The sequence below is a fragment of the Indicator indicator genome, chromosome 18 (assembly GCF_027791375.1).
Source record: "Indicator indicator isolate 239-I01 chromosome 18, UM_Iind_1.1, whole genome shotgun sequence".
Lineage (NCBI taxonomy): Eukaryota > Metazoa > Chordata > Aves > Piciformes > Indicatoridae > Indicator > Indicator indicator.
Genome location: NC_072027.1, coordinates 7,278,201 through 7,299,483, shown reverse-complemented (window position 1 = coordinate 7,299,483; position 21,283 = coordinate 7,278,201). Strand labels below are relative to the sequence as shown.

General features: G+C 45.7%; 1 protein-coding gene across 1 annotated transcript; it reads left to right on the top strand.

The window, feature by feature from the left end:
• The first annotated feature begins 102 nt into the window (after positions 1-102).
• Positions 103-15,970, top strand: BRD8 (bromodomain containing 8). Its single transcript, XM_054388919.1, has 21 exons — positions 103-128; positions 475-571; positions 1,351-1,420; positions 2,288-2,337; positions 3,471-3,593; positions 3,732-3,812; positions 4,259-4,323; positions 4,886-5,022; positions 5,456-5,671; positions 6,925-7,069; positions 8,048-8,257; positions 8,671-8,951; positions 9,445-9,900; positions 10,256-10,349; positions 10,560-10,606; positions 10,966-11,180; positions 11,482-11,574; positions 11,765-11,833; positions 12,539-12,716; positions 13,473-13,577; positions 15,580-15,970. Exons 1-21 carry the CDS (start codon positions 110-112, stop codon positions 15,637-15,639), a joined length of 2,811 nt encoding a protein of 936 aa, XP_054244894.1. The 5' UTR covers positions 103-109; the 3' UTR covers positions 15,640-15,970.
• The last annotated feature ends 5,313 nt before the right edge of the window (positions 15,971-21,283 follow it).

Genomic DNA, 21,283 nt, shown 5'->3' with positions numbered 1-21,283 from the left:
CGTGCGATCGGCTCGCCCGCGTGCCCGGGGAAGGCTAGCGGGGCGCGCGCGCCTCCCGGCGGGCTTTGCGCACGGCTCCACCCTGCCTCCCTCGGGCCGGGCGGGGAAGATGGCGGCGGGGACGGGCAGTGAGTGCGGGGTCTGTCGGGAGAGGCGGTGGGAAGCGAGTGGGCGGCGGTGGGAAGCGAGTGGGCGGCGGCGGGAGACAGCGGGAGAGCGGCAGAGATGGCCAACGGTAGCGGCGGCCCGCGGTAGTGGGGCTGGGGAGAGGGCAGAGGGACGTCCCGAAGAGAATTGAGCGGCTCTGTCTGGACGGGGTGGTGCGAGCGATGGCGCGGGGGGCGGGGCAGCGAGGCCTGGGGAGGGGTGGGGCGGGGGCATGGCTAGCCAGCGGAACTCGGGTTCGAGGCTTGGGGTCCCCGGTGGGGAGCAGGGTAAAGGTGGGTCGATGCACTCCTTCCCGTGTCCCGGCAGAGCACAAGTTGTTGAGCGCCGGCCCCACGGAGCCGTGGTCCATCCGCGAGAAGCTCTGCCTGGCCTCGTCCGTCATGCGCAGCGGGGACCAAAACTGGTGAGGGGCGGAGCGGGGCAGCGGTCACGGCCGCGGCCCTGCCGTCGGTGTGCGCGGGCACTGGGCTCCCGGGCGAAGCGCGGGCTGGGGGCAGCTGTACCGAAGCTGGCTGTTCATTGGGCCGGTTCGTTGTGCCACAGCCAGTGAGAAACACTGCTGCTTTCTGCGTACTCTGTTGAAAACGAAGTTGGGCAGTTAAAGATGGAAGTATTAGATTTGAAAATCGTTTCACTTTGTTCCTGACTACTGTTTGAAAAGGCAAGTGTGTTAGTCTTAGAATCGTAGAATCGTTTTGATGGAAAAGACTTCTAACATTATCAAGTCCGCCCTTAACCAAGCATTAATGAGACCACCACTAAACCATGTCCAGAATCAGAACAAAGAGTAATTTATTCCAACATAAATCAGGAGTCTTAAGTTTTGATTAAGGTGGATGTTTGATAATGGACTCCTGTGCATTGCTACTGCACTTGTAGCTCTGTTTTCCTGCCTTTTTTCCTTCACCAAAGTAAAACCGTTGTGGAAATGTAGTAGTGTCGCCAGAAGCTAGAAACTTGTTTTTCAGCACAAGGAAGGGAAATGTTGTTTGTTTGGAAGTAAACAAATATATTTAAGTCTAACGACTGTACTTCAGCAGTTCCCAAACAACTCCTTGGCAAGTTCATTGTGTTAATGGGTACTATTCAGTGATGAACCTCAAGACAGGTCAGCTTGTTTTCTCTGCATATTGGTTAGGAAGGAGAGTAAGCTGATGATGACTTGCCATTTCTTTCCTGTAGGGTCTCAGTCAGCAGAGCTATCAAACCTTTTGCAGAGCCAGGACGCCCACCTGACTGGTTTTCCCAGAAGGTAAGATACTGGTTCTGCATGGGATGTGCAAGACAGCTGTCTGAGAAAATGTATTTCTTGGGGGCTTCTTTTAAACAAGGAAAATTAATTTTTTAAAAAATTATACTAAATCATTTTTTCTCTTTCTGAAATTAAATTTTTGCTTACAGTACGGTCAGAGAAGTAAAATGCAAGAATGATCAAAGACCTGAAACAGCTTTTTTGTAAGGGATGGTTAAGTAAGGTAAAACCCTTCAACAAGAGATGAGCAATGAGAGATACAACAGATGTCTGTGTAATCAGAAGTGGCATGAAGTTGAGAATGAATAAGGATTAGCTGTTAGTGGTTTGTCCAGTACAAGATTTAAAAGCTATTAAACTAACAGGAGGCAAGCTCAAAGCAAACCTAAAGAGATTCTTCTTCACTAGGCCTGCAATTAAGCAGTGGAATTCTTTGCCCCAGGAATTTGTGGATAGTCACATATTTTGGTGTATCCTGCTGTCTGGGCAAGCACCTGGATTTTTTGTTGTGTAGCAGACAGAGAAATTAAGAGAATCAAGGAAGGAGATGCTGGGGATTTTTATCTTGCTTGCTGTTTTTGTTAAGCTGTGGAATCTGGCCTTGATAAGATGTTTTGTCTTCTCCATTGAAATATTTTTGGTTGATTTTCACAGACAGAAACATTACAGCTACAGTTTCCCTAATCATGCTTACTTGCACTACACTGAGTTATAGGCAGGGGAGAAACTCTGGAGAAGACTGTCAGATCAGTTTATGACGTGTTAGACCTCCGAAGAAGTGGGACTGAGTGCCTTATAGGCTTTGTTGATAGGCAGTTGCTGAAGCTTACTCTTTGGCATCCTCTGACTTTCTTTGTTTCTTCTTAGCACTGTGCATCTCAGTATTCAGAGCTCTTGGAGACTACAGAGACCCCTAAGTGAGTACAAAGTCTGACACAAGTGCAGTCTGTAGCAGTTTGGGGTGTATTTGTCAGGTGTACCTGGGATGCATTAGCAAGCAAAAGACTTGATAGTGCACATCCAAAAAGAGCACAGAGAAATGAGGAAACTCAGTTGTGATAGCTGGCACAGGTAGACAGTGGGATCAGGTTATGGTAGACTGGGGAGTTTGGCAAGCCCAGAGTATTTCTTAGAATGTGTTCCCCATACCTCTTTGTTTTGTCTCCTTTATTTTGGGTTTTGGTTTTTTGGTTTTGTTTTTTTTTTTTTTCTTCAAAAGACTGGAATATTTCAGTGTTACATTGTTGTAAAACTGATCACTCTGCCCTTGTTAGTGTCTTCCATGTGTCCTTACTGTTGTTATAATACCTGGCAGGGAAAGTGGGGCCTCTTTGCCACAGCTCCATTTGCAAGAGTTGCAGTGTGTATTTTGGGGATCTAATGCAGCAGAAAGAAGCATGTATTTGACTGGAATAAAACACTGTGTATTAGTCTTATTGATCAGAAGGTTTACACATAGAATTATCATTCAGAATGGGGTTAGAAAAGGAAATGAGTAAGAAGAAACATTTTGTATTTGTCTCTATTTTACAGTATTTTCTTGCAGTTTTCTTATCAATGCTGCCAGTATAGCTTTGTAGTCTTGGATATTTCTCACTCCTAAATACAGGCATTTTGTTTTGAGTCTTGATCAGATTACATTAAAAGCAGAATGTTTAAAAGTAGTGTTTGTTTGTGATAGTGCTGCATGTTTTTCAGCACTAGAGTTACCAAGACAAAGGACTTAGTAGTTACTGAGGGGAAAACAGGCATTTCTTTGTGGGTAGTAAGAGTCTTCTCTGTAGTAGAATGATTTTTTTTTTCAGGTTGAGAATTTGCATTGGGCTTGCATCTCTGATACATTCCTGGACACTTTTAAGAATTAGACAAACTTTTCAGAAGAAATTGTTTTAACTTTGTACTGTCCAATATAATTTGAGAGAAATTGGAAGAGGTTGATTTTATTTTTTTTTTTGGTGTATGTGTCGGGAGCAACAGACAACAGCTGTTTCTGAAAAGAGAACTGGGATTTCTGTGTTTTGTGTCTGAACTGTTTTGTTTTATTCGATAGGAGAAAACGTGGTGAGAAGGGAGAAGTTGTGGAAACTGTGGAAGATGTTATTGTGCGGAAACTGACTGCAGAGCGAGTGGAGGAGTTGAAGAAAATGATTAAAGAAACGCAGGAGAAATATAGGTGTGTGGCAGAGGCAATGAGCTGTGGTGCACCTAAGAGCCCTGCTTTGAAAAAGTAGCCTTAAGTGGGATGGTGCTTGGGCTGAAAATGCTGCTTGAGACTTAGCGTTCAATAAGTAAGAAGATTTTCTGATTACAGACAACTCAAGAAGGATGCAGAGCTGATCCAGGCTGGGCATATGGATAACAGACTGGAGGAGCTGTGCAATGAGATTATGATGTAGGTTATTTAATTATTTCCATGTTATGCTTTTTTTCCCTCAGACTGTGGTTGCCTGACACCCTGTATTTGTCAGATGCCTCTTGATCTGTGTATGTTGGATGAAGAGAAATGAGTCATCTGAGCAGATGCTTGGGTCTCTGAGGGACTTAGTTCACAGTGGGGACATAAGTTTGTGTGGAACATCTTCTGGAGTTTCTCAGTTAAGGGCTTGCTGATGGTTTGCAACACCATGCTTGCCTTCTCCATTTTGATAATCAGCAGGAAGTGAAATTTCCTGCTGAGCATGTTGTTCTCTGGCCTCTGACTCTGCTTCCTTCAGAGGATTTGTCCACAGCAGCAGGTCGTTGTTATCTGGGGATGACGGGGTGGCAGTCAGTAAGCTGATTGTGGAAGAGCAACAAAGTGGAACACTGTGTGACAGCAGGGTTTGGTTCTGTATGCAGAAAGAAAAAAATGGAGGAGGAGGAGGCAGAAGTCAAGAGGAAAGCCACAGATGCTGCTTATCAGGGTAAGCTGGAAATGAGCTTCCTTACTCCTCCTCAGAGAGAGAAGCAAGTGTTCATAAGAACATTTGGAAAATATTTAAGTGTTGTTAAGACCTGTTCAGGAGGAATTCTGTGACCCCATGAGCTGGAAAGAAAGGCTGTGTTCTCTTTCCAGCACTTGTATTTGCAACAGGGCAAAATGCAAAACCAGGGCAAAACAGGGAACAAATTCTGTAGAAAAGTTCTAAGAGGAAGCAGAATTAGGAAGGAGCTCTCAGAATGTCAAGTTTTTCATTCCTTTATTTTTCCCTATAGTTTTACTATTGTCTGAAGATGAAGAGAGATTTCTTCTAAGTGCTTGATTCATTTATAATTCTTGGGGCCCCCCAGTTCAGTGAACTAAGCTCCCAGTGGTAGGAGGTGGTGAATATCCAGTTCAGGTCTTCTTCGTGAGCTGAGCCTAGTCTGGTTCAAGAGATTCCTACAATATAAATGTTCTTAGGACTCTTTAGAATGAAGTCAGAGGTAACTCTCAGTGACTGTCCAAGATGGAGTCACGGAATATTGCTTTTTTACCTCTTCCAGCTCGTCAGGCTATTAAGAACCCACCACGGCGATTAACAGGCGTGATGGTTCGCTCTCCTGCAGGCTCAACCTCCCCAGGGGGAGACTATGCCCTGGGAGACCTTTCTCAGCCCACTGTGGACGATGCCAGTCCTGGGGTAAGGATCTTTCCCATGGTAAGAGGGAAAGACAAGCCTGGGACTTGGGGCTCTGCATCCATCATGGAACAGGAGCCTGGGAAGAACCCCGTGCTGTGTTTTGCAGACTTTTCGCTGTGGTAGTGCTGTAGTGTGGTTGATGTACAGTGCTGCTCAAGATACGTGTCCTCTTCTGTGTCTGTGATGATCAGGTGCCTGGATCAAAGGCTGTGTAGAGGCATCAGTGGGCTGGCCAGGCAGTCTTCTGTGTGTGCCTGGAAACAGCATTATAGGGCAGGGAAAGGGTGAAAGCCTATGCCTGGAGTAGGTGTAGTGAGTGACTGGAGTAGGTGTCTGTGGTGTGCTGGATCAGTGCTCTTGGGGGAAGGAGCAAGTGGGGCTAGTCCATGTGGTGGAGTGTGGCTTTGAACAGTGTGGTTTTTCTCTTTCTCAGGTCACTCCAGGGACTTTACCCAGCACCCCAGTTGCCTCCTTCATTGGAATCCCTGACACCCCTCCAGGCTCTGCTCCCCTGGATGCCCCCATGACCCCAGTCACTGATGATTCACCCCAGAAAAAGATGCTAGGACAAAAAGCAACTCCGCCTCCTTCCCCTCTGCTCTCAGAGCTGCTGAAGAAGGGCAGTCTCCTGCCCACAAGCCCCAGGCTGGTATGGAGCTCTCTGCTCATATATGCAAGCACACAAACAATTTGCTCCAGACTCTCCCACTGACAAAGGGGGAGCTGCAAAGGCTTTTTGTGAGAGTCCCAACAGAAGTGATATCTGAGAGATGCAATTACCCCTGTAAGCCACAGAGGTGGGACCCTATCCCACAGTACTGTGGGTGCAGGACTGCAGGGATCATTCAGCATGTAGGACTGGCTATCTCCCCTCAGTCATAAGGAGATGGAGTTGCAGGCTTTGCTAGAGATCGTTCTCCCTGGGGAAGGGAGCGTGTTAGTCATTGTCATTCCAGTCAGCCTCTATGGAGGTGCTCTTGATGATTTCTGCTTTGGGCTCACAGTTCTTCTTTGCATCTTGGCAGGAAGTTGAGTTTCAATATTTGTAGTGGGCCTTAGCTTGTGAGTATGGAATCCTGCTCCATAAACTCCTGATGGAGTTTATGACCAGTATTGAAGTGCTTCCACTTTTTTCCTCTTTCCTCTTAATTGTAGACAATTCTTAAAATCACTCTGCTGGCAACCTGCTTTTGGCATTAGTGACTCTGGAAGTCTTCAGGGTGAAACCATTGCTGGACGCTGTTGAGAGGCCAGTCAGAAAATAGCCATCAGCCTGCCTGTGGCATGGATTCCCTGTGCTAGTGCTTGTGTGATGGAGTAGGTGTATTGTTGTTGAGTTGCTTTTTTTTTTTAATAGTCAGATTTGGAGTATTGTCTACATGTTAGTTTGAGTAAATGTTCCATGGGTTCTATGTTTGCAGGGTGCAGTGTAACACAGGGTGGAGCAGGAAATCTAATGGCTGTGAAAGACTGGCTTTTCTTTGTATGGACAGGACTGGTTTACACCTGCTTCAAGGTCCGTCATAGGTTTACTGTGTGAGCTTGATAGAGTTACTTTCCATCTTGGTGCTCCAGTTTCCTTCAGCTCAAAATAAGGGATAATTCTCTACTATTTCTAGGGGTGGAGAGACTTATCTCTAAAAGATTGGTAAAGCATGTGATGTATTTGGCCCCACTTGAAAGGAAGGTGGCACTGAAGCTGTATTGTAGCTAAAGAATAACAACTGTCATGTTGTGCACTTGCTTGAGGGGCCTCAGGCAGGGACTAGACTGGACAAAAAGTGCAGAAGAAATGCTGAGATGGCACATGATGGGCATATTCGTGGAGGTGCCTATCTGGCAGAGAATCACTGATGTGCTGCTGTCTCCAGGAATTTCAGTTGTGTCCTCCTCCTTTGGCAGGTCGGTGAAAATGAAATGGCAGTGGCTTCTGGCCACATTAACAGTGCAGGAGTCCTGCTGGAGGTAGGAAGTGTCCTTCCAGTGCTGCACAGCGGGGAAATGCAGTCTGCATCTGGTGCTGTCCCTGCATCTCCTGCTGCTTCAGGTAACTCGGGACCCTCCCTGTGCAGTTCTCCCTTCAGAATATCTTCAGACTGTTCTGTGAATTGTCTTTAGAGAGAGATGAAGATGACATCTAGCCTGGCTGGTTTGGGGGCTTCTTTATGAGTTATATTCCTGTTGTCTTAGCTGATAAGGAGCTGGCTAAAAAATGGTCTACTGTCTGATTCTTGATATGTCAAACTGCAGCTCCCTGTGAGTCTGGAGAACTCTTGTGTCTTACCTCTGCTTTAGCTTAGGGGTCTGTTGAGGATTAGACCACAGTGGACTCTCAGCTCCAAAGTTCCACAGAGCAAGGGGTGAGAATGTGAGAGTCTTTACATTGGGCCTTCACAGAACAACCTGCCTAAGCTGAAGGTCTCAGCTCATGCTAACCAGTGGTTCAGCCACATTGTCTGCATCTAAGGATTTGTGCCATTCATGTAATTCCCATATGAATAATCTTACTTCCCTTATCCATGTCTGTTCTTTAAGACCTGTTAATTTGGTCTAGACAGTTCAGTGAATTCAGACTGGATGTTACAGCTGAGTGACGACCTCTGATATAAGAAGAATTCTCCAAGAAAGACCTGCAAAAAGATCACTTCTGCTCTCTTCCAGCTCCTGTGATGACTGTTTGTCTTGGCTTACCTTGTGTGGCTCGCTCAGCACTGTTTTCAGATTTCCCATAACTCTATTGGGATGAGCCTTTGGAAGGGTATCTCTGCATGTGTGGCTTAGCCTGTCCAGCCCTTACGTTGAACATAGTGTCCTATAGTCTATGTGAGTCTCTCAGGCTGCACACACAAAGGGGTTGTGCATTTTTGGTGCAGGTTTTCTGTATAGTTTTTGGACCATTTATAGGTACCTCTCAGTGTCTTTTTCCCAGAAGAAGCCACGAGACGGTGAAGAGGCCGGTGCTGGCTTTGTGGACTTCAGTGGTGGCTGCTTCTTGCTCATGTGCCTTTCCCTTCTACTCTGTTAGGTGCTCCTACGCTTTCCCGGCTTTTAGAAGCTGGTCCTGCACAGTTCACCTCACCTCTTGCTTCCTTCTCCGCTGTTGCCAGCGAGCCTCCAGCTAAGCTCCTGCCACCCCCCGTAGAGCCTGTGTCCCAGGCAACCATTGTCATGATGCCCACGCTGTCAGCACCATCCGTTGTGCCACCATCTGCAGCTCCAGAAAGCGTAGCCACAGGTGCGTTCTTGAACTACGCACTCATAGGTCATGCACTGCTGGAAAGCAGAACTTCTCTTGGGATCAGCACCCAGCAAAAGCTCTCAGCTGGCCTTTTATCATCTGGGACTCACCATCCTTGCTGAAAGGACGGTTATGGCTGGGTTCTGCAGTAAACAGATGGTTTTAAACAGGATTTACTGGGTGGGGGTGCTGATATTATGTTGCTGGATGGTTGCTCAGGGTCTGGAATCCCACTTTGTCTCTACTGAGGCAAAGCAAGCCCATATTTGTCTTATTTTTCTAAGCCATGATGCTGTGGGTGGGCCTGGGATACTTGCAGTTGGTGCTTGGTCTTATCCCCTGCAGTATTTGTTTGTGTGGGCCTGACTTTTCCAGATTGATCTCTGATTGTCACTCTCACGCTTGCGCAGTGAACCAGCCAGAAGCCTGTGTTGCCATGGAGGCAGTGTCTGATTCCCATACCGTGACAGTGTCCATGGACAGCAGTGAAATATCCATGATCATTGATTCCATCAAGAAAGAGTGCCTGGGTTCTGGGGCTGGCAGCACTGCAGGGTCTTCCAAAGATCACTGCATTGATGGGAAAGAAGACCTGGATTTGGCTGAGAAAATGGATATTGCAGTGTCCTATACGGGGGAAGAGCTGGACTTCGATACTGTTGGAAATATTATAGCAATCATTGAGGACAAGGTAAACAGGCAAAGCAGAGTGCCAGTGCCTTTTGCTCCAATCTCAAGTGACTACTGTTCACCAATGTAGTTAGTTTAAACAAGCAAGAAATAACTATTTCAAAATGCACATGCTCATCATCATTGTCCAGATCAATAGGAAATGACCCTATGCCACCACTGCTGCTAGTCTGCCATGTTAAGCTTGCTGCTCCTCTTCAGAGTGCAGAAAGAAATCTCTTTCTTCCTCATGTTGGGTAGGGTTTGGGTCACGTCTCTGGCAGACAAACAAGCGGTGCTTGCAGCATGCTTAGAGGAGTGCTTTATTTCTGAAACTGAAGCTTCTCGGGAGGCTCCAGAGGGAGTGATGCGAGTCTGGCTGCAAAAAGCAACTTTGTAAACCCAGTACTCTGGGGGTTTCCACAGTTGTCTCATTGTGGAATAACATGAACTTCTTTTTTTAATACCTCCTTTTGACCTTGGCCTGCACTGCTGTGTTTGTTTTGGCAATAAAGGTAGATGACCACCCTGAAGTCCTGGATGCAGCAGTTGTTGAAGCTGCTCTGTCTTCTTTCTGCGAAGATGCTGATGACCCTCAGACCCTGCCTGGCCCATGGGAACATTCAATTCGTCAGGAGCATGAGAAACAGGCCCAGATACCCCAAGTGTCTGTGACTGTGAAGCAGGAGAGACCAGAGTGTGAAGAGCCAGAGGCAAAGGGAATTCGAGATCTAATGGGCATTGGCGAGCTGGGAGCAGAAATAAAGACAGAACCTGTAGAACAGGAGCAGAATCAGCTGGGCCCTGAGGAAACCATACCAGCATCTGCAAGAGTGACAGAAACACCAGAGCTTAGAAGTCAAGAAATGGAAGAGGATCAAAGAACAGCTGTAGCAGCAGGAGAGACTTCTGAAATCGAGATAGAACCAGTCAAGGGAGATGACACCATGCACAATACAGTGAAGACAGAGGTATGTGAGCAGAGAGGCTGTCTGGAACTGGTGTGGGGAAAGAAAGTAGCAGTTGTAGCAGGTAGAAGAGAAGTTTAGAGGAAGGATGACTGCTGGGTTGAAGGTGACCCTGTAATGAATGTGTCTGACTGTTTTTTCTTGGGAGTCATGCTGCTGATCTGTGTGATCTGCAGGGAAGCTCTCTGGTTTAGGCAGTACCTCTGTGTATCTCCCCCGGCCCATGTGCAGAACTACTGTTGGGAAGGTGCTCAGTGAACTTCATTGCCTTGAGTTAGGTTAGAGTGAGATGTGCCCACACCTTCACTGAAGTAAGCTGACACAAACATCTAGATTTGTGCATTTCTCTTCCCTCCAGACCCCACCTGATGATGATTCATCCCCTCCACAAGTCCCAAATGTGAGTGAAGACTCCTCACAGGCTGATGTTCAGCACAAATTTGAGCTGTCAGGTAACTTAATTCAGCTAGGAAATCTTTTACATGCAACATTATTAGCTCAATAGTTGTCAGTGATCTGGTTCAGGCTTTTTGGGGAGGAGGGAGAAAAGGTATGTGTAGGAACAGTGGTAATTATTGCAGGATAGTAGGCATTGGTGCAGGAGCTTTTGTGGGAAAAACTGCTTTGTAGAATCAACCTTTGTGCTTTTCTTTCTTCCACAGAGTCAATGAAGGAGGAGGCCCACGCCCTCTTTAGGAGTCAGATGAAGGTAATTCTGGGTTGTAGTCATCTTGAGTTTATTAGTAACACCTCACTGCTGCTGCTTTCTGGCTTTACATCTGCTGAAAAGCAAAGCTTGTGTTCGGTTTTCTGCACTGAGAAGTGGGTGCTGTGCAGTTGGAACAAAAGAGGAGATTGCTTCAGGTGCTGTGAAGCTGTGTGTGTATGTGTGCTTCTGTGTCTTGTGGGGAGGCAGGGCAGGAGAGAGCACCTAGCATTTTGTGTAAGTGCCTGTACAGCTGTCAACAGTGTAGCAAGAATATCACTTTGCTTGCTGAACCATAGTTGCCTTGGAGGCTCTGAGTTGCTGCTGTAGCTGGCTGTGCACTCATGAACTCTGTGTTTCAGGATGGGCAGGGTGAAGAGGACGATGAGGATGGTGCCAGTGAGGCTGCCAGTTTGGAGGAACCCAAAGAAGAAGATCAGGGTGAGGGATATCTCTCAGAGATGGATAACGAACCCCCCGTGAGTGAGAGCGATGATGGCTTCAGTGTCCATAATGCACCTTTACAGTCTCACACGCTAGCCGACTCCATCCCCAGCAGCCCAGCCTCCTCACAGTTGTGAGTATCAGTGAAGCTCTCAGGCACGCAGGTGTAAATCCCACGCTCCTTTGTGGAGGGAGTGTAGGATTCTCATTTCTGTTTTGCTGACTGAGTGGGTCTGAGCGGGGAATTCACTGATGATTCTCTTTGTTTACAAGCGCAAGTGTGCAGACAGTGCCATAGGACCAGGTCCCCGCTTTTTCTTTTCTGTCTTTGGCATGAATTAGCATGGGCATGTCAAAGGCAAAAGAAACCATAAGGTTTTTGCTCCAAGGCAATACGAAGACTCCTGAAGGAAGTCCTATTCTTATCTTCCCAGCTCAGTGTGCAGTGAAGACCAGGAAGCAATACAGGCCCAGAAGATCTGGAAGAAAGCCATCATGCTGGTTTGGAGAGCAGCAGCTAATCACAGGTGAGTCTGATGCCAAGAGCTGGCAGGAAGAAGTGACTACGCTTAAACAAGGCTCCACTCACATCTCAGAGGCTTTTCTTTCTTGGTTCTGGGAGATGATGAATTGTTACTGGTAGCAGACAAATAGACATGAGCATGAAGCTAGTATTTTCCAGCAAGAATAGGGCACTAAACAGACTCCTCTCTGCAGGTACGCCAACGTCTTCCTGCAGCCTGTAACTGACGATATAGCACCAGGCTACCACAGTATTGTGCAAAGGTGAGTCTCAGCAATCTTCTGTCATCAAAACTCTGTGTAATTGCATGTTTGTATAGCATTTTCTGGCAAGAACAGTGTAGCTTTTGGCTGCCATGCAGACTGCAAGGCTTGGAAAATTGTTGGGGTTTTTTTGTTATGATTCAGTCAGAAACAGCTTTCCTCAAGAAAAGGGTCCTCTTCAGTAACAAGTCTTTACACAGCCTGTCTTTGAATGGAAGATACTGGTTTACATACAACTTTTTTTAGCAGTAAGGTGGTATGTGACCCACCTGCTTCTCCCACTTTCTATCCAAGGGTAGGATTTAATCTCTGAAATTCCAAAATCAGCACATTTTACTGTCCCAGATAGTGAATTGTTCCAGAATTATCAGAATCCCCTGCTAGCTTCTGAAACCTTTTCTAAACAGTTAAGCAGCTGCTGCTTTAGCTCCTTGCTGTCATCTTCAGTGATGCTGAAGAAGGTAAATTCCTCTCTTCAGGCATCTGTCATGCGTTATTCCCATTCATGGTAATTCTTGACAGCTTGCATCTTCTGACCCAAGGCCTTGGTACCAGGATCATAGCCTGTGTGGGAGAACCTATTTGGCTAAATTAAACAGATGGTCTAACTAGACATGGTAGAGATTCAGGGCTGTTTGCAAAACAGTGGGGAAAGAGTTAAGTGTTTCTGTTGCTATTTTGATATTTATTGCAATTCTTTTTTAGGCCAATGGATTTATCTACCATCAAAAAGAACATTGAGAATGGGCTGATACGAACCACAGCTGAGTTCCAGCGTGATATTATGCTGATGTTTCAAAATGCAGTTATGTACAACAGCTCTGACCACGATGTGTACCACATGGCTGTGGAGATGCAGCGAGATGTCCTGGAGCAGATCCAGGTAAAATACTCAGCTGAGGCCAGTACAGCACAGGGCCTTGGTCCACAGGTGTGGAAAAGACTTCTGGATGTAAGAACACCATTTCACTCACAGCATCTTTGAATGAAGTAGGCCCATCTTCCCCTGCATCACTCTTAGAGTCCTAGAATTGTTTAGGTTGGAAAATAAGATCATCAAGTCCAAATGTTAATCTGGTACTGAGAAGTCCCAGTACTAGACCATGTCCCTAAGTGCCACATCTATACATCTCTTGTGCTAGCTCAGGTGTTTGTGGTGAACTAGATTTTGCCTTCATTGAAACTAATGCAGCAAAATGCTTTATAGGTTCAGCCCAGACCAATTTCAAACCTAATTTCCTTCAGGGAAATGCTTAGGCCAGCAAGAACCAGGGTGTGGTTGAGGAACAGAAACAAGCAGCAAGAATGGTGAATGACAGGGGACGCGATTGCTTCTTTAAGTGGCTGTGCTGGTTTATGCTGGTATCAAGTGTACATGAAACTCGTGTCCTGTGAATACATGCCATTTAAAATTTCTTGTGAAACAGAGTATCTAAACTGGCAAAGCTAACAGAGTTTATAGTTCCTTGGGACGTGTGGCTTCTGAGATAAATGGAGGAACTTGCTCTGGGTAGAAACAAGGAACTGAAACTGCCTGAAACCAAATCATTCCCAGCCTGTGGATTGTGATAGTTAACTGACATGCGCTGACTGAGCTTGTTCTGCCTGAGGATCTTAACAAAGTGTGGTTTTCTCCCAGCAATTTCTGGCCACACAACTGATCATGCAAACATCGGAGTCAGGGATCAGTGCAAAAAGCCTGCGTGGGCGAGACTCCACTCGCAAGCAAGATGCTTCAGAGAAGGTGAGAATGCTGCACCTTGTAGAAAGGGCACTTGTTCTCTTTAGAAGAATTCCAAGATACTGCATGAAGTTCCCACGCAAAGAGGCAGTGTGTTTGTTGTGATTGCAATGGCTCTAACATCTTTGTGTGAACAATTCTTCCTTTAAACATGTCCAGTGATTAGATTAGAGCTCTGGAGCTGTACATCATTCCAGAGGCAGGTCTCATGAGGTTTTTTTGGCAATCCAAATAGTTCTATTCCCCGTTTTTTAAAAACAGGTGATGGAAATTGTTGGGAAATGTACAGAGTATTGAAAGAGACATTAATTGCTGGAAAATGAAGGTATAGAAAATTGAAAGACTGGCCTCTGCCATGTCTTTCACGTCCTACTCAGATTTTTAGATCCATGGAATCACTCCAGTCTAGTTTGCGATGTAAAACACACTAAAGAAACTTCGATTTCCATGCTGGCCTAAACTAATAGCAATGCAAATTTATTTGGGGTTTGGTTTTGTAAAGGCACATCTAAACTTGATTAAGTAATATCAGGTACTCTCAACATGACATTGTGACAGCAAGGAATGCCTGCTTAGTTTAGTGACAACTGCACAGAGCAGAAATTGTGTGGTGGACTAGGCCTTGCCATAGATGAGGCAATATCCCTTTCCTAGCATTCTGACTCTCTTTCGTCCATATTTGTGTTCCTGCTGCATAAGGCTGGTGCCATGCGGGAAGGGAAGTGGGGCACTCGTTTCTCTATGCTCATGTGTGGGCTCAGTGCTTCTGTGTGGTGTGTGCATTTCCGTATCTGGTATCTGATAAGTCCTTCTGTTTGGCCTTTTAACAGGACAGTGTCCCAATGGGCTCTCCTGCCTTCCTTCTCTCTCTCTTTGTAAGTATTGAAAGGCTCCAGCAGGTACTGCAGTACTGCTGGCTGTGTGCTCTGCTCTTGTCTGGGTGATCACTGCACTGTCACAGCATCCTTAGCACTGCAGCGGTGTGTGTTTAACTTAGAGGCTGTACAACCATGGTTATTGGAGAATAAACATCTCAGTCCCTTAATTACTCAGTGTGGGTGAGTGGGAGGGGCTTCAGTCTTTTCTTCTGGTTTCAAGTGTTCTCATTTTGTCATCTGCCTTTGCTTTTTTCCACAATTTCTCTCCTCCTTCCTTTCCATGTTGGTGGTAAGACAGAACAAGTGGTGCAGTACTGTAGTTTCTACATCTCTCATGCTTATACAGCTGCCCCTTCCACACGTTCGAGACAGTACAAAAGGTCTTGGGAAGGTGAGGAGTCAGCTGTGTACTCCTTTATCATTCAAGGTCCAGAAAGCAAATAAGATACTCTGCAGAAATATCTTGCTCTGTGCCTGTGGTGATCTGGAAGTGTTTGGAAAAATATTCCCTCCAGGAAACCCCAAGTCTCTGAGTTGCGGGCAGGAGAAAGGGGAGGAAGATGGAGAGTTGTTTTTTTCTCTCGCATATATCTAAAGACAGAGAAGTACTCCAGCATGTCAGCCAGAGGGAAAGGGCAGCGGATCAAAGGAAGCTCTCAGCTCGCCTTCTACTCATGGAAAGGAGCTGTGCCGAGAAACTAGGGAGCTAGTGCCAGGGTCACTCAACTGGAGGAGCACTTCCCATAGGGATCAGCAGCTGATAAGGTAGGTTAGTCAGCAGTTTCCTCTTCCCATCTTAAGAGCCAAGCTAGAATCTACTGATTAGGAGAAAGCCTGCACTGTGCGTGCTCCAAAAAGCATCTGCCTAGGCGAGAGCCTTGTTGCCTCTCTCTGCCCTGGCTGCCAGCAGTGCACAGAGATGCTGCAAATCCCAGCACCTGTGCTGTGTCCAGAGTGAATTTTAGGTAGGTCTGCAGGCCGGCCTCCCGAGGCCGCCTTAGGAGAGCTTCCCTTTCTCCTGTTGGGAAGACATGAAAAGCTGTTACCAGTTGCACAGTTCCCTACCTCCTCAACTGCTGGAGGATTAGGGTTGCATAACTCTCTCTTTCTGTTTGCCTTGTGACTAGGATGGAGGCACCAGAGGGCGTCGCTGTGCCATCGAGGCAGACATGAAGATGAAGAAATGATCCTGCAGGCAGACAAAACTCCATCCAGAGCTGGAGTGCAAGCAAGACACTGTTTACAGCTGTTGGAGGAGGAAGAAAAGCTGCAGGTCCATTTCTAGGACCTGCTCCACCTTCTTCGCTTGCGCCTCTGGAAAGCAGTGTCTCATTGGAATGTGTAACCCAAAGAAACTTCCCCAGAGGGGAAGGCTAGCCCCCCCTGCCTGTTTTAGGGCAGTTGTCTTGGGCTTCATCAGTGTCCTGGTGTTAGCTAGCAACTGGTGGCTCGTATGTACTGTAATGTGAAGTGTACAGATTTTTACTAGTGATGTGTAAATGTGTATGTATATTAAAGTCTGGGAAGAAATCCAGTGTACAGTGTGCAGTGTACTGAGCATTGCAGCTCTCTGCAGGAGGAACCCTGGTTTTGTGCAAGCGTGCACACCTGTCTTGACTTTCTGCAAATATAACTCTTCCAGTTACCTGTACAACACACAAGCATGGCAGAGCTGTGACATTAGAGACAATCCATCAATCATGGGAATGTTGTATAGATGGAGGGGAAGATTCTCAACTTGAATGTGTGAGACTATGGCAGAGATCTAACCATGAGGTGCTTTCCCCAGAGATGTGTCAAGGGTACACTAATCAGAATGAAAAGCTATGATTCTAGCAGTCTGCTGGTACCTCGTTTCCACATCCAAGCTTGTAAACTGTTTCTCTTTACTGGAAATTGCAGTTCTTTTCCTCAGCTACATGGATGGATGCTTAACTGAGGTTTAAGTTATCTCTAATAATTTGCAAGTCACCTTCATATTTTCTGTTCATATGACCTGAGAGATGAAACTTAGATATTTTCTGCTGCTCCCATGACTTTCCAAGAGGAAAAAAAAACAAATCCTTCCTGATGCTCGCAGCAGCTGGGAGTGATCTACACTTGTGCAGCATGTACAGGGTGCAGCTTTCTGACACACAAGGTGCAGGAAACTGAGTCACTGTGATTAAGGACAGAGGAATTGTTACTTTACCTTGATTTTCACAAGTTCTGTGTTAGAAGTTGGTTGTGTATAGTGTGTTGATTCCCATGTTTGGCTTGGGTATATTTCCACTAAAAGTCACTAATGCCTTTGATGCATGAAAAGTAGAATCCTTTAGTTTGCTTACTGGTTAATCCTTCACTACTGAAATGAGAAACAAATTTCTGATTTGCATTTTTATGGCCTCAGTTTCCAGAGATACAGGTTGATACATTTGTGGCACAAAAGAATTACAGGTTTCTTTTGGTTTCTGATGTTTTACAGAATAATATTCGTTGGAAAGGATGTCTGCACATTGATCTAGTCCAACCTACTGCTCAAAGCAGGGCCAGCTTCAAAAGTAGAACAGGTTGTTCAGAGCCTTGTCTAGCCAGATTTTTTAAATCTCCAAGGGTGGAGATTGAGTAAATTATCTGGGCAACAAGTTTCAGTGCTTGCTTACCCTCATGGAGTAAACATTTACCTCGTATCCGGTTTGAATTTCCTTACATGCAGTTTGTCTTCACTGCCTCTTCTCCTTTCGCTGTTGGTCACTGAGAAGAGTCTGGCTCCATTTCCTCTGTAACACCTCTGCCCCATCTTTGTCCATGTTGAAAAACTGACGTTAACTGCACTCCCACATGCTCCCAGGGACCTTTATTGTGCCTGCTAGTAACTTGCTTGCATTATGGAAAGCATTGGTGTTCATTCCTACCATTGGTTTCTTCTTTTAACCAGGTATTTTTCTCTCAAAGAGCCTTTTCCCTTGTCCTGTGGCATTTTAAACACCTTCAATTATGCGTAAGATCTTTAAAAATCTAAGATAAGATTTTATCTACAGAGCACCATTACCTCCTTCCCAATTCATCATCTCACACTATTAATTCTGCTCTTCCTAATGCTTTGTTCTAATCTGTCTAGTGAGAACTCAGACTTACTGTGCTGCATCTCCCAACATGCACCCTTTATAGATGGTAACAATCACATCCTTCTGGGGTTTTTGTGCTGTGATTAGTTTAAATGACAGGTTACAGAGTATAGGTTTGGACACGCTGTATTTAAGCTTCTTCAGGACTCGGGAGTGAATTTCAACTGCTTCTGAGGTTTACTCCCTCCTTCAACTTGTTCTAAAACCTCCCCCGTTGACGTTTTGATTAGAAAAATTCTCTCAGACCCATCCCAAGAGAAAGTCTTGTGTGATCTCCTCTGTGGCAACTGCTGATAATGATGATTAATTTGGTTTTTCCAACTGGCCCTATTTTCCACTGAGCTGTTTGGCACTGATCATGCATCATCCCCCCTGATCATCTGGCAGCTCTCTGCTTCTGATGTTTTTGTTGTTGTTATTTGCTTTTATGTCTTCACCAAATTGGTTTTCAGTTGTTTTTTTTTTTTCTTCCTTTTTTTTCCCTACTTTTTGTGGATTCTACATTTCTTTACTAGAGTTGGGGCTTTTATCATTTTTCTTGTTTTGACATGAAGCTCCTTTTAGAGGCCATCTTTTTTATTTCCAGCAGCTTTTTCCTCCTAGTGGTGAGGGGCTGCGCAGCGTCCAGTCTCTGCAAAGCAAATTAGAACTTTCCAATTTCAGAGCGATTCATTCTGGTCACTTCTGTAGCCAACATAATTAAGAACTGTCAAGCAGTTCTTAATTAAAATTTGAAGTCTATATCTTTTAGTCCCCCTGTCCCTTTTTTTTTTTTTAACAGAATTGGTAAGGAACTAAGCAGTCTGTAATTATTTCATTCATCCTGCCGCTGTTCCACTTTCTGGCATCTTGAGTCTTATAAGGTTTAGTTCAACTGAACATAAGGCTGAAGATCTCTTTAATCGATGCTTATGTCCAAGTTCCTTGGGCTTCTTGATTTTAAAATGCTTATCCCTCTCAACTGGAGCACAGAAAGATGATCACAAGTGATTGGATTACCCTAGGCTAAGGCTTTTCTGTTCTTCAGCTGGTTCTGCGTGTGCAGCTGCCTCTGCTGATGATGCAGGAAAGTGCTTTAGGCATGGGGTTACTCTTCAGATGAAATCACAGTTTGCCCAACTCCTTCAGCTGGAAGCTGAGAGCAGGTAATGTTATCTCTTACCTCATCAAATTTTATCTCTTTCTGATGAAGTTAACTTTGAAAGAGGTTACAGAGGGACAGCCTTTCAGATCTGACCTTTGCTTGTACATTTGTGATATAAGCAAACACAGTGTTCTCATCCCAAGCCCAATGGATTTCTTATTTCATCATAAGCTGTATTTGTAGCTCTGCTAGCAATCCTGAGAATGCAAAAGGAAATGAGTGAGAAATGTGCATGTTCAAAACTGGAAGAACGAGGTTGTGTGTAATTAATGGAAAACTCTAAAGACACTGCTAATTAATGCATAGAATTCTCCATAGGTACAACATCCAGGCAGCTGAGTTCAGTCACAAGATGCAGATTTTTCTAGCAGCCTTTGCTGTTGTTATGTGACTCTGCAAGCACTTCCCCAGATGTAGAGATATTATAGTGGACTCATGCAGTAGAAGACACTTGGGCATGGATTAATGACCAGAAATTAAATGAATGTTTTCTTCCTTCTTAAGAGAATGCTTTATTTTCTGAAATGTGTAGAACTGCCCCCTGTCAGTGTGTGACTCTGCATGATTATAATCGTTCTGGCTCAGGAACACCAAGATAGCACCATCCAGCTAAATCACATCTGTCACTTTCAAAACGAAGTGTCTGTAGGGTTTGTAATAAGTCATTTTCAGTATAAAAAGCTCTCAGGGGGCAGCAGAGGGAATTACAGTGAGTTGTCCTTGAAGGTAGCAGTTGTTCAAGACTGTCTGCAGCTCAGGAGCCCCAGCATGACTTGGGCTGAGCTTGCTGCTGGATGCCTTTAGCACCTTAAACATATAGCAACCAACAAAGCCACATGCTCCTAATCAATTCAGCGTCCCTGGAGCACAGTAACCCCCTGAGCCTTGGGCAGGGGGAGGGCAGGGCAAAAGCACCAGAAAACCTGAAACTCAGTTGCTCTGAAATGTTGGTTTGCACTGCAGAGCTACAGCCCTGCCAAGTGGTGTAACGTATGGGCTCAGGTGTAGGCTGCTTGCCTCACAGAGTCCATCCCATGCTTTGGCTCTCTGAGTATGTCAGGAAATGAGCTGGGCTTTGCTGTTCTGGGTACAAAGAAATTGCTCTCTCTCTCTTTCTTTATGTTTGTTTGCAGGCAGGCCATGCCTGGGTGTGGTGGGAGTCTGAGACAGAGTCTCCTAGCGAGTCAGAGAACAGTGACTTCCAGTCTCTTCTCAGCTGGGATTCAACTTTGGATCTGGATGTGTGGAGCTGGAGAAATACTGAAGAGCTGGCCATGGGAAGGCTAGAGGAGAGCAGCCGAGAGGCAGACCATGAGCTGGAGCAAAATGAGACTCTCTGGGAGGATGATAGCGAAGACTACCAGAAGGCAGAGAGGCCATGTGAAGATGACAGTCTTCTCCAGTTCTTCTCAAAGGTAGGGCTGTTTGGATGACGGGAACGTGAATGGCATAGTTCAGGCCCTGCTGAAACATTAGGGTTTGCAGGGCCTCCAGCATCCCCACCCACAGAAACAGTTTGTGGGAGGAGCAGAAGCCCTCAGTTCACTTGCTCCCTGCCGCAGGCCTAGGCCTTCCTCCCATTTAAAGCTGATACCACAACCAGGCAGCTGCTTTGCCAAAACACAGCTCACCCTAAAGCACAGAAATGTCAATGAACCAACACTGTAATAATAACACATGGCTTTTGCAAGGATTCCTAAAAATGGAAAGGTATTCATGAGCAAAAGCAAAAATAGCATCTGTGCTACTTATTTCTTCTTCCTATTGCCTTCATGATTTGAAGCAGTAAGTCTCTGTGTTGCAGGTAACCCAGATGATGGAACCTCTCCACATTAGCAGCACAGCATCATCACAGACTGAGTGGGATTATTGTGACCCTGGGAAGCAGGGTGATGGGGAAGATGTGAAGTGCCAGGAAAAGACCAGAGGAACAGCTGTCTTGGGAACAGAGCATAGTCAACTACACATCCTGGCAGAAGATGAGAAAGAACACTTTCTGGGAAGAGAGGTAAGGGAGAGGTGGTCCTAAGAGAGCCTCTGGTTCTTGATGAGAGACAAGAGACAGGGAATCAGCTCTGGAAGAGATGGAGAAGTCCCAAGTTCTGAGTATGGAGACAGGGACACAGCGATACATCAAGGAGAGCAATACAAAAGAAATGTATGAGTGGAAGGCTGTGGGGTTTTTTCTGTATGGATATGTATCTTTATGCAGGAAGCATGTTACAGGTGAAACCTTCAGATGTGAGTTGAAGGAATTGCTCTTTGGCAGTGTAAAGGTGACTCATGAGAGCTGGCAGTCTGCTTTTGGGTTTAAGGCAAGACTGGAGTACTTCCCTTGTTCTAATTGCTGTGTTTTGCAGCTTGGCTGGTTTCAAGCCCACGTGGCTGTGATAGCAATAACCATCTGCCCTTGGAGACCATCATGTCTTGGAAGCAGGCACTGACTAGCCTGGGTTTGCATCAGTGCTGTGTCTAGGGGGGCTGTGGGCTCCCACCAGCCTGCGAGGTGTTGCTGGGACAGGTAATACAGCAGTGGAATAACAGTGCCATTTTTCCAACCTCACATTTGTTCTCTTGCAA